General features: G+C 34.9%; 1 protein-coding gene across 2 annotated transcripts in view; it reads right to left on the bottom strand.

Annotated features, from left to right (window-relative positions):
- Positions 1 to 13,241: 13,241 nt before the first annotated feature.
- Positions 13,242 to 14,149, bottom strand: part of LOC110199605 (olfactory receptor 4A47-like) — a 2,490-nt gene continuing 1,582 nt past the window's right edge. The window contains exon 2 of one of the 2 annotated variants that reach the window (XM_078148146.1): positions 13,242 to 14,136. In XM_078148146.1, coding sequence (XP_078004272.1) covers positions 13,242 to 14,136 — 895 coding nt within the window. The other variant, XM_078148145.1, reaches the window with a different exon arrangement.

The raw sequence follows: 14,149 nt of genomic DNA, 5'->3' as shown, positions 1-14,149 counted from the left end.
GGTGCCTTCTAATCCCAATGTAAACGTAAAATAAAATTTATATTCCCAAGTGAGTTGAAGATTGAGTATAATATTATACCTTATTTCTATTTTTTTAAGCCAATGTTAATTACAATCTAGCAAAATCAGTTTCAAACACTTCTAATGTGCTGTGGTCTCCAAACATATTTGCATTAATACTTCAAATAGCCTTTGATATTATTATGTTTATTTAGGCATTCCTTACTCTGGAATGTTTGCAAGTTTTTCACATTCTAGTAGAAATGTCTATAAGACATCCTGGTGACCAACTTTCTGATGAAAATTTCCTCAAAACCAACCTGTACTACTCAAGTACTAATGATATAAAATTATACTGGGCTACTTACTCTTGGCAAAGCCTTCAAGGAGGTTGGCTTTACCTCAGTGTTAATACACGAAAAGGAAGAAGGTTGAATGGAAAAAGTTGTGAATATAGACTTTTCATATAGTACAGGATAAGGAGACATTCATAGCAAACGTGCTTATAGATGGCAGCTTCCAACAAACAATTCAAAGAAGAATTCTCCTTCATATAATTAAACTACATACATAGGTAATTGTTGGTTTGGGTAGAGAGTTGGAATGAGGAAAGTCAGCTTGGAAAAAACATACTAATTGTAGCTGGTCACAATTGGCTTTATTCAAATGACACAACTTGAGCCTTATTAATCTTTTATTAATTCACACTGGAAATTGCAACTTCAGAGAAGGATCAAGATCAATTTAACAAAGTTGAATTGGCTTTTAAGAAAAAGTTAGTTTCAAATGCAGACGTGGGAAAGTCTGTGTTAGTTACTTTGCTTGCTCAAAACAACAAAAGATATATCACTATCATCCCTAGGTGGCATTTGCATATAGCTTTAACATTTACAAGAACTTTACGGACATTCTCGCCTTTGATTTTGACAACAACCCTGGGAGTTAGGTCCTAATATTATCTGTATTTTACAGATGGAAAAGTTGTGGCAAATAGTAGTTAGGTTACTGTCCCAGGGCCACACAGCTGGTAAGTAGCTGAGTCAAGGTTTGAACTCAGCTCTTCATGACACCAGATCTAATTCTCTATCTACTGTATCAGTTAATATCTTATAGTATTATTTATAAACCTAAAAAGAAATATTTAACTTTAATATTGAAAAAAGAGAAAATATGAAGTTGCCTCATGGCTGAGATTTGATCACCTTCTTATCCAATTACTCCAAATTGCCATCTCAAGGCTTGGCTTCTCTGGGACCACATGTAATAAATCAATGATAAAATGGATAACTTAAAAAAAAGAAAAAACTACTGAACTAGAGAATCCACATTATGTGATATGAGAGAATGCAGGATCTGTTTTTAACGCAGGAAAAGTCATGGTAATTGGTACCTTGACTTTAGGAGTGGGTCATAGTTTCCTGGATTTAAAATCTCCTGAATATAGTAATTCCAAATCCTTTCTTCAGAACATCAGTGCTCAGGTTGGAGATATTCTTTCAGTTCTAGGGCTTCAGTTCTCCTTCCCCTTCTTCCTTCCTCTGTAGGCAGGATCAAATTTAAGAAGCAGAAAAAATGCTTCCATTATGAGAGAGGGATACTTCTGTTACGGATAGTTCTTTTTGTGAAACCTCCTAGCCTCTCTTTCATATCTTTCTTCTCTAAAAGCAAACATATATTTAATGTGCTCTTTGGACACTGTGAGGACTTGGTGATGCAATGATGTCAGAGGACCTCAGAGAATATATAATTGCTCTTGTTAGGAATTTTGCCAAAGTTGCACCAAAATTGTTTCATCCTCTTACAAATACTTATATTCATAAAGAATACACCATATGTCTTTGCCTAAGCAAAAATTTCAGTGATTCTCTTTACCCTTAGGACAAAATATAAACTTCTCTGACATATAAATCCTTTCACGATTTGGCTATCTCTGGGCTTTTCAGATTGGTAGAACATTTCTCCTCCACACACACTTTCGAACTAGACATCCTTTGGACACCTTAAAGATAACATATACACAGTAAACTCATCTTTCCACTGTAAACTCTTCTCTCTTCTGAACTCTCCTACTGTTATTGAGCAGTAGGAATCATCCTCCCAATCACTCAGATTCATAATGTAGGTATTATATGTAATTGATTCCTCACTCTCTCACCCCTTATATCCAAACTCTTACAAAGGTTTGCTGATTTTAGTTTCATTGAATGATATCCTTATGTATACCAGAAGCCCTCATCCCCTCATGCCATGACTATCACCATAATTTACTAGTTGGCATCCTTGCCACAAATATCTCCCAACACTACAGTCCATCTTTCACTCACCTGTCCAACTGATGTTCCTAAATTACAGGTCTGACTAAGTCACCCTTACCCTTGCTCAATAAATTTCAGTGGGTTCCTGTCATTTCTAGAATTTAATATAATATACTAAGTTTGGTGTTTAAAGTTCTTTACATTCTGCTCCTCTCTCAACTTTCTAAGGTTTATGTACCTTATAACCCCCTACCCCACATATTCTATGATCCAGTGACACTGACTTCCTTGCTCTTTCCCATATAAAACCTTCCATGTTCTTACTTCTGTCATTTTCACTTTCTGACCCTAATACCTGAATTTTTTTTCTCCTTTTCATCTCTATATCTTAGCTTCCCTCAAATCTCAACTAAAATTCCTTCTCCCACAAGAAGCTTTCCTGAATGCCCTTTACTTTTAGCATTTTCCTTTCATTGATTATTCCCCATCTGTCCTATACATGCCTTGTTCCTAAAGGGTGTTTACAGTTTATCTCTTGTAGTAGAATGTGAGCTCCTTGAAAGTGGGGACATAATTTTGCACTTCGGGGAGGGCGTAAGTGTTAATACTGTGTTCGGCAAAATGTAGATACTTCATAAATATTTATTGACTGACTGATACTGTATCCCATACAGACTGGTCTACTTGCCACTTCTTATGCACTAGATTCCCTCTCCAGGCTCCTTAAGTTTGAACAGCCTGCCCACCATCATTAATGTCATTGTTGTTCATTTATTTCAGCTACAATCTCATTTAGGGGTTTTCTTGACAAAGATATTTGAGTGGTTTGTCATTTCCTTCTCCAGTTCATTTCGTACATTAAGAAGCTGAGGCAAACAAGATTAAATGACTCAACCAGGGTGCCACAGATAGTAAGTTTCTGAGGACAGGTTCAAATTCACAAAATTGAGAATTCCTGCCTCTAGGCCCAACACTCTCTCCACTGTACCACCTTGTTGCCCACTATTGTCAAGACTTTCCCTCTTTGTCTCTGCCTTGAGGAATTCTTAGGATTGTCCTGGCAAGGCTAAGACCAAGTGCTCACTCCTACACCAATCCTAGCAGGATGACTTCCAAGTTGTTAGTGTTCTCCCTCCCACATACGACATTATCTATCTATCTATCTATCTATCTATCTATCTATCTATCTATCTATCTATCTATATGACACACACATAATCATATATACACACCTATATACATATGTACACACATACATGTGTGTACATATGTATGTATGTGTATATGTATACAAATATAGATATACATGTCTGTCTGCAACTAATTTTCTCCAAAGAAATGTGACATTTATAAGGTCAATGATAACTTATTTTTTGTTTGTTTAGTTTGTTCTTGTGTCATTAGAACCCAGACCTACATTCTTCTCTTAAAAGAACTTGTTAAATGTTCATAGAATTGAAGTAAATTGAACTAAACTGAAATGTATTTTTGAATTCAATCAATTGTTCAGATTTGTGTAATGGGTTATGTGTCTTAGAGATCCAGCAGGCCTGGCCTAGTTTTTCTTTCAGATAGTGTGTTGAGTAGGGCTAATGTAACACAGTGGTAGAGGTGGAGGTATGTTAATGGTAAAGTTTCAGGATAGGAACTCATCTATGCCTAGGCTGAGAGTTGTCCTATAATTCTTTCGATAGCTTCCTTGTCAAAATAGGGTTGAGAGACGAACTGCTACCTAGGGTCAAAGTAATGCTTTACAAGAGTCAAGGGTAAGATTGGGGCAAAATTATTAGGAGGGGGAAATTTTTGACCAGGAATTGAATGTATGTTTTGAATTGATTCAGGTGGTTATTTTTAATTGATTCAGTCTCTCTTTTGGAATCTAATAATGATGGGGGGATTATTTTTTTGATGCTATCTTCCCTATGAAAAGGATCAAAAGCCATGATACCTTTGTCTGCTAAACCAAACTGAGAAAAATCCATTTGGCTTTTTTGAGAGGCATTTAGTTTCATCTTGTTTCTTCATACATACTAGGAGTATTAAGTGTCATCTCAGAATTCAGTTGATTGAATTGTGTGGAGTGGGGAAGGCAGGTTGAATATCACCTTCATTGTGTATGGCTGCTGGGATCAGATAGATGGCTGGACACATACTGGTGGATCCCTTTCCTTAAAGACGACTTCTGCACAATACAAGGAAACTAATATTCTCAATCCGAATTGCATCATGTGACTCCACTGAAAAGAAAATTGAGCTCACAAAATATTTTTCAAGGGTAAAAGTAGAAAAAAAATTGAGGGAGCCTAATGTATACCTCTGAAATTTGGGAAAGATATATCTAAGTTGATAAAAATATTGATGAAGAAATGTTTAATATATGTGTGTGTATGTGTGTGTTACAATAGACATTAAGGTAAACTGAGATGCAAAATTCTGAACACAATTTATTAGATTAACAGTAACCAGTAAATTTGATCAACAGCCTCACTGGATGACCAAAGACCTTCATTGAGGACTGACAGCACCTTTTATAAAATTAGTACAGCAAAATCCCAAACAACAGATATCATCTTCCAATTGTCTATTGATGACAGTCAGAATTAAGAACATACCATTTGGACCTCTCCTTCTGAACCCCTATAACAATGGCCGAGCTGTGATTTGAGTCATAAGACAAAGGTTCTCAAGTGATGAGATTAGTCTTCAGACAACCGTAATTGCTACAATGGTTTAAATAGATGAGATTTGATTTTTTAGCATAATTAAGTGTCTCTGGATAGTGGATAATGAGTAGGGTTGCAAAAGTGGAGGTAATTACAAGATAGAAATGACCTTTGGGTGAGTTTCTCTCGAATGTGAGTGGTGGGTGAAATTTACAGGGATAAGAAAGCTGGAAAGGGAATATTAAATCCAGCTTGATAGTTTTAACAAAACAATTAAAATCAACTTTCAATTTTACATATATGCATGTATATGTGTGTAAATATATGTATGTATGCATGTGTATATGTATGTATGTGTATGTGCATGTTATTATTCTTCAGTCATTCAGTCATATTTGATATTTCTGGACCTCATGGACCATAGTCTTCATGGAGCTTTCATGGCAATGTTACTGGAGTGGTTTGTTCATTTTCTTCTCCAGTGAAATAAGACAGACTTGTCCATGGTCAAAATGCTGGAAATGTCTGGTGCTGGATTTGAATACTGGTCTATCTGATTCCAGTCTCTAGCACTTTATCCGTTGAGCCACCTAGCTGATTTTATATATGTGTGTGTTTGTGTGTGGATACATGTGCATATGTGTGTGTGTGTATGTGTGTGTATGTGTGAGAGAGAGAGAGAGAGAGACTGCTTTTCCCTTGTGTTCATCACAGCAAGTTATTATCTATGTATTATATATTCTAATGCATGTACATATTTGCAAATGAATATATGTGTGTATATGTTAAATATATACATATATTTATATGTACACATATGCACACAAATGTGCACAGTGTAGATATGCACACATGTGTTTATGTATAGACATGTGTGTAAATATATGCAAATGCACACATAAATTTATACATGTATATATGATGTGTTCAAGAAGGACTACCTCATACCTCTGGTATAAAAGCTTGCCAAACTCTTTTTAGGGCTGCTAATATACCTTTGGTGTCTACCTGTCACAAAACTCTCACTTGTGGCTCCAAGAAGCTATTTTATGTGGTGCAGAGGATAGAGCACTGGCCCTGAAGTCAGGAGTACCTGAGTTCAAATCTGGTCTCAGACCAAACGCTTGACACTTACTAGCTGTGTGACCCTGGGCAAGTCATTGAACCCCAACTGCTGAAAGAAAGAAAGAAAGAAAGAAAGAAAGAAAGAAAGAAAGAAAGAAAGAAAGAAAGAAAGAAAGAAAGAAAGAAAGAAAGAAAGAAAGAAAGAAAGAAAGAAAGAAAGAAAGAAAGAATCAGAAAACATCAGTACAAATTATTAAAAAGAGAAGCTATTTTATGTGCAGAGTTTACCCCCCGTAGACCATCTCAACTGATGGGCTAAACTGAGTTGAAGGCATCAAATCTGTCAGGAAGTTAGGGGAATATCTACCCCAAAGATGTGAAGACTTTCTGCAGTTGAATGGGTAGATGAGAACAATTTGTTCAAGCAACAATGTAGGCAGCTGAAGCAGGCACTGTGCAGTGCTTAAAGCTTAGTTAGACATTGAAGGCACCAAGGCAATCCACCATATCCTGGTCCACCACCAGTCATTCTGACTTTTGTCTTGCCACTGGGCTTCGATGACTCAGGAAGGGAGAGTGAGGTTGATGGCTTTGTGGGACTCTACCTCACTTAAATCCAATTCACATGCAACTCAAGACACCACTCCATGACATCATTTGTCCTCTGAAAATTAAGGATGAGCAACATGCATATACATATATGTGTGTACATACATGTGTGTATATTAAGATTTGTGCAGGTTCAACATGATTTATGTTTCTATATCATCTCTATCTCTATTTCTATATTTATCATCCATCTATATATACTATCTATATCTGTGTATGTGTCTATGTAGATGGCACAGACATAGATATAGCTGATAGAGATAGAGATGGAGATAGAGATGTATTTGCACTCCTACCTCTGACTCACTGTTGTGCTGAACAGCAGCCAAAGCCTGATAAAACCTTGCCAGTTCAAGGCAAAGAATCTCAACATAGCTTTATCTAAAGTATTCCCTCATTTATTATGCAGAGATTTCACATGATGCCTAAATACAGAATCTGAAATGACAGTATGGAATTGCGGGTGGCTAGTAATCCTTTTCTTGTGCCAAATCTTAGAGCAGATTTCCTACCACTGTCTTATAGTCTATGTTTGAATATTCCCAAGTTATGTGATCATTTACACTTGAATACTTAGAGAAACAGAGCAAGAGCTTATGTGTATAGGTTTGCATTCAATCGTGTCTGTATGTCATGTACAAGAATCAAGCATCTCATAGAATAGTGGAACTAGAAGGCACTGACCTAAGAAACCCATATTGTCCCCAGCTGCAAAATTATAGAAGAGGAAATTAAAACTCATGAAGTTGAATTTACTTTAAAAAAAATCACATAATTAATGATTATCATGTGTAGAATTTGAACCCAAATCTTCTGATTCTAAAGTTGGCATTCTTTCCACTATACTATTCTTGATTTCAAACATTTCAACTAGCCCCATAGACATTTGAGCATTTGTTCACTCATTTCAGTTGTGTCCAACTCTCTGTGGCCCCATTTTGGAGTTTTCTTGGCAAAGATATTGGAGTGCACTCATTTGCCATTTCTTTCACCAGCTCTTTTTACAGAAGAAGAAATAAGGAAAACAGGGTTAAGTGACTTGCCCATGGTTACACACCTAGTAAGTGTCTGAGGCTAGATTTGAAACCATGAGGAGGAGTCTTCTTGAATCTAGGTCCAGTGCTCCATCCATTAAGACACCTAACTGGCCACATGCAGCAGAGCAAAGAATCAAATCCAAAAGCCTGTGGCTAGCCCAAGGTTTCCTCCTCTAAGGCTATATTTATTAGCCAAACCACACCTTCCCCTTTCCCTCACCCTTAGAACTTTTTTTTCCCTCTCTATAAGATGCTAAGATTTTACTTTAAGAGACAACTTGGGTCAAGTGAAGACATGGAAGAAAGGTTTTTTGTTTTACTTTATGGAGATGATGATGATGATAAAGATTATAATGATGGCGATGATTTTGGTGAATTTTTGTTGTTAAAAAACTCATTTAAGTAGGCATTGGAGTCTTAAAGATGAATACGTGATAGAAAGTTACTCACCATGAGAAAAGAAATATGACAGAGCAGGCCAAAAGGCTAAGATTTAGAGTTGAATCTGGCTGAAAGGATAGATATCAGGAAGTAAATAAGACAAACAACTATATTATGGAATTACTAACATTTACAATTGCAAACTAAAACACTTAGCAAATGACTTTGGAGGAAAGAAAGGAGAAGTTGCAAGCTTCCATAGTAAACAGGGGCCTGATCCCTTTTCCTCTTTCCCAAAGATGGTTTATCTCTTCATATGTAACAAAGAATCTCCAAGCCCATTCAGCATATTCTTTTCTGGGAAATGTTTTCCATGTCAACCAGGCATGAACTCTCCATCAGGCATAGAGTTTCTGCTGGGCAGTGCTCTACTATTTTCATCATCTCTCCTTTGAGATACTCTGCTTATCTATGGTTGTCATTAGGCATTGCTCTCTTTGACACAAGATTGTACAGTTCTTCTCTCCTCTGGCAAAAGGGTTACCTTCAAGCTATTTCAGAAACCACCTTTAGGGTGCATGGACAAGAACACTTCTCCCTGATGAGGAAAATCTGAAAGTGTTTTAATCAGTCAGATTATAAACCACAAGATCTAGGTAAGGCAATTGCAAAATCAAAAGAACAAGAAAGTAAAAAAAAATGTGAGGAGGAAAAAAAATAAAAGAAAATGAGAAAGGAGTGAAGGGAAAAAAAGTAAGCAAAGGGAAATGATTCAGAAAACATATTATAAAGTGAATACTAAATGAATATCTCCCAAAACACATTCATTATGGAAAAATAGCATTATATACAGATATTTTCTACCACATACCTCTTTCCAAGTTTGTAATACATGGGCATATATGTATGTGTGTACATACATATTCCATAGGTAGATAGAGAGATAGATAGATAGAGATTGAAAGATTGAAAATATCTTTTTTCTCTACAATTATAGCTGTATACCATATTTATTAACTTTTGCTATACTTATATCTATCTCTCTATTTGTCTCTCTGTTTCTTTTTCTTCTCCTCTTTCTATTTTCTATTTATCTACCTATATCACACATGTAATTCATCCTCCTATAGGAAGTGGTATTTAGCCTGAGATTTGAATAGAGCTATGAATTCTAAGAGATCAACCTTAGGGGGCTATTAGTCTAAGAACTGGGGAATTTTTATGTTATAGCATTGAGATGAGAGATGTCATGCCATCTAAAGAGAATCAGTTGGCCAAGTTGACTGAAACGTGGAGCATTTACTACATTTGGCCTAAAAAAATTCAACTGGATAGGATGGATGCATAATGAATGAATAATAAATCATTTAATAAGCACTTATTATATATTGGAAACCAAAATGGGCAACAGAAGCAGAAGTGTAAAGAGTAATATAATCCTTGTCTTAAAAGAGCTTATGTCCTAACAGGAGAAGACACCATAATGGGAAAAGTTATGGCCAGGCAGAGATGTTTGGGGATGGGATGTCACAAAGAAATTATGTGGAATCATAGGGAAATGATTGTAATGATACTGCCAACAAGGTTAGTGGCATTATGATTTCTGATCTCAGAGCTAGAAGGAGAAATTATCTAGGAATAAGGGAGAAAGGAAGATTACACATATGACAATATGTCATGAATATAGCTTGATGGGAGTGTGATTGGTGTGGGTTGGACTAAAAGTGGCTAGACAAATGTGAATATGGGTAAATCTGGGAATTTAAGTAAACTGTAAGGTCAAGATATGTCAGAAGGATGATGTGCAAGTAAAAGAAATGAATCCATTCACAGAACCATAGAACCCACAAAGGTATTATGTAACACACACATTTATACACACATATACAATATCAATATATGTGTGCATTATGTACATATAAAACATACATACATGTACATTGAAATTGAACAGTGTTAAAGCAGAGACCATTATCCCATATCGTTTATCGTTTATCAATTCATCAATCAATAGATAGGGATAAGATAGAAATGATAAAAAGTGAGATCCCGAACCAGAACTTAAGATTAGTGATGAGTTAGAACCAAATTGAAGATAGAGAAGAACGAGCTAAATGTCATTAGTAAGTTTCACAGTGCTTTTAACTATCCTAAAGTTTTTTTCTGTCCAATAAGACTAATACTTTAATATTAATATCTGTCATATAATTCTGCAGGACTATGAATGTTGGAAAAACACCACATGAAAAGAATCAAGGAGGAAGGTTGTCCAAACAGAAATGGAAAGATGCATGGTGGGTGCAGCATGTTACAAATCTGAATTTCATCTGATAAGGGAATACATGCAAACAGAAACAAAGACACCTGTAACAGGAAAAAAGAGGTTGACTATCCATGAAACAAGGACAATAGATATAATTCCCAATGATGACATGAATAAAGCCACCATATTGAAAAATGACAGTAAAGTCTCCGTAATTTTGAATTGATCATGTATGAATTATTTACCAAAGACCTGAAAAATAATAACACAAGATAGTGTTGTGATTGGAAGGATTTTTCTTTGAAGATAAGAAAATTTTATAAAACAACAAAATTATTATTATATTATTAGTTATTATTACTATTATTTAGTATTGGCAATTTGAAAATAACATTTAACTTACTAAAGTTCAGATCACGCATAGCTTTTATTTATGCATATCCTTTAATATACATATATGTCTATACCGATATTGTTATCTATATGCCACATTTTCCTCAAAAGACATTCACTATTCAAAACATAATATCCTTTCATATAGATGTTATAGAACATTATAGCACCTGATGTTAATCTGTTGTAAAATCACATAGGTCAACATTATACATGAAGCTAGTTGATCTATATATACAACTTATAGCATCATTATTTTCATTCAGTAAAGATTACATACATATTTACATGTGAATATTCACTCTATCATCTATTATGTTTATCTCTCCATCAGTTCTTTCCCAAAATACATGCTAATCTTCCAGAAACAAATCATACAAATAGTAAATCCTTTTGATTGAATCCATCCCCATTTGAACAATATCATTCACAGTATGTCTTTTGGTTCAACAGAGCTATTTTTCATTAAGCATGGCCCCTATTCAAACTAAACAGACAATTTCCTGAAAAATCATGATGTGCTTAAAGAAATTATTTCAGCAAAATAATCCTAGGGGAAAGGTACCAGGCAAGGAATATATCACAATTGATAAGAAAGAAAGTGACTTCCTTCTATACTTACTGAGGAACCACTCTTTTTGGCCTCAAGAAAACAAAATCTAAGAGTTAAAAAGCCTTCTCTTATGTAACTACATCACTACTTGATTAGTGTTATCACTGCCTTGCCATTAAGCAAAGTGATATGTGAATATAACTAATATTATACTCATTACCACCACCACCACCACCATCACCATCATCATCTAATCAAGTCCCAGGTCTTATTATACATTGCTGGTGCAGCAGAGAAAAACAACAAAAGATGACAATTCTAGGTCTTGGGGTATCTAGACTTTGTATTCAATGAAGATCATTGAAGGTCATTATGGAAATAGTAAAGTACATCACAGGACACTTTCAAAAAGTAGCACCTATCAAATACCTATTTAGAACTCTTTTGGTGTCTTGAAATATGCAACAGAAACTGACAAATACACAGAGTACAAATTGAGATCTCAACATTCTTGAAGGAAGTGTCTAGTGGCATGAGGTTAAATTAATTATTGAGCACAATCACTCAGATGTAATTGTGATCAACAAATTGTTAACATGAAACTTCCAATAGATATTTACACTTCAAACACAAATAATGTTCAGGCAATGATGAACAGTTTTTCAAATTAGGCACCTAGCCAAAAAGATCAAAACTTTGAGGAAATACTACAACTTATATAAAATTTCTTGTTGTCTTTACTGCTTTTAGAGTTGTACTGAAGATGACTTCATTGAGATTACTATTGAGGTGGATTTGCATTCACAAATATTGTTAATCAACTAAAAAAAATCTGTTACATGAAATTACAGCTGTACCATACTCTATAGGACATCAAATATAAATTGAAGCAAACACAAACAAAAATACCCTCATAACATCTTGTCTAGGAAAGTTTCTATTAGAATCCAAAGAAAAAATTGAATGAGGTTATTTTTATCACTCTTGATCATAATAACAACAATTATAAAGGTTAGGAGAGGTTAAATAATTCATAGAGAGTCAGAAGTGATGTAAGCCTTGTTCTTATATACTACAGCTCCAAAACTTGAATCAACAATACATAATACCTTTCTTTCTGAAAAGTTAATAAACATAAATTTATGATGTAAGTATTGGCAGCATTATTTTATATCACTATTTGAAACAATTAGAATATGTTATTTAATTTTAAAAGTTCAAGTCATATATCTTTTTGCATGTTTATACATATATATGTATATATATATATATACATATATATGTATTCCAAGTTAAAAAGAAATATTCCTATATTCCCAGATTTACATCACATTTTAAGCCTTCACATGGAGTTTTAGGATGATAAATTAAATTTTACATGTGAAACTGGTTTATTTATATTTTTAAAAACCTACAGCAATAATAACAATTAGGTTTTTTTTTCCTCTTCCCTAGAATATCCACTGCCACACCACAAACACATCATGTGGCATATCGCTTCCCATCATTAAACATATTTGACCCATATTATTCACAGCATGATCTTTGCATCTTTGTTAGAAGAGTTAATTGCTCTTAAAAATGTCAGAAAGTGAATTGATATTTTCCTTATGAACCACGAGGTTCTTTTAAAAATTTTGTTTTTAGTTCCAAATTATCTCTCTCCATGCATACCCTACCCAACCCATTGAAAAGACAAGAAACGCAATGTGTTTTATATATACGAAATTATGCAAAACATTTCTACATGACACGTTACCGAAAAAAAAGGAGAAAAGAAAATAAAGAGAAAACTATGCTTCAGTCAGAGTCCATCTGTCTATCTGGACATGGATAGCATTTTTCGTCAAACCATCATAGTTTAAAAGAAATAGTTCTAACAAAAACAATCAAAATGGAGTTTCTAATGTTAATCACATAAAATTTACCTTTTTTCTTTACTTATTCAGGATCTTCTTATTCCGCCTCAAAAACCAAAGTTTTAGGAATTTAAAAACATTTTATCCTTTCTTTTGTGAAACATCATTGCTTGACCAGGACATCCATTACTTTACAGCTGGACATCACTTTTCTTTTCCAAAGCTTCCTCATGGCATTTTTCATCTCTGTGTTTCTCAGGGTGTAGATCAAAGGGTTCAACATAGGAGTGATGATAGTATAGAAGACACTTAGAGATTTATCAATGGGGAAGGTACAGACAGGCCTAACATACATGAAAATACAAGGAACAAAGAAGAAGACAACAACTGTGATGTGGGAGATGCACGTAGAAAGGGCTTTTTGTCGACTTTCCAGACATTGTGTTTTCATAGAGTGTAGAATGACCCCATAGGAGATAAGCAATAGCAAAAAGGTAATTGTACGTATTATTCCCCCATTGGCTACCACTGAGATGCCAATTATATAGGTATCTGTACAGGAAAGTTCCAATAAAGGGTACATGTCACAAGCAAAATGATCAATGACATTGGGTCCACAAAATGGGAGGCTAACTACCAAAAGGAGCTGGAGTAATGAATGCATAAAACCTCCAGTCCAGGATGCCACCAAAAGCAGAACACATACCTGCCACCTCATAATGATTAAGTAATATAAGGGTTTACAGATGGCTACATAGCGATCATAGGCCATAAAAACGAGGAGGAAAACTTCAGCCCCACCAAATAGGTGTTCTAAGAAGAGCTGCACCATGCAAGCTTGGAAAGAAATGGTCGCCTTTTCATGGAGCATATCTAGGGTCATTTTAGGGACAATGATAGTGGAATAGAGTGCATCCATAAAAGACAGGAAGGCAAGAAAGAAGTACATAGGGGACCTCAAGCTCTTACTTCTAATGACAGTTATGATAATCAGAATATTTCCCACCATTGTTGAAATATAGATAATTAAGAATACAGCAAATAATGTTCTTTGTACCTCAGGATTCTGAG

The sequence above is a fragment of the Phascolarctos cinereus genome, unplaced genomic scaffold, assembly GCF_003287225.1.
Source record: "Phascolarctos cinereus isolate Bilbo 61053 unplaced genomic scaffold, phaCin_HiC Scaffold_9;HRSCAF=440, whole genome shotgun sequence".
Classification (NCBI taxonomy): Eukaryota; Metazoa; Chordata; class Mammalia; order Diprotodontia; family Phascolarctidae; genus Phascolarctos; species Phascolarctos cinereus.
This window is presented reverse-complemented; position numbering and strand designations above follow the sequence as displayed.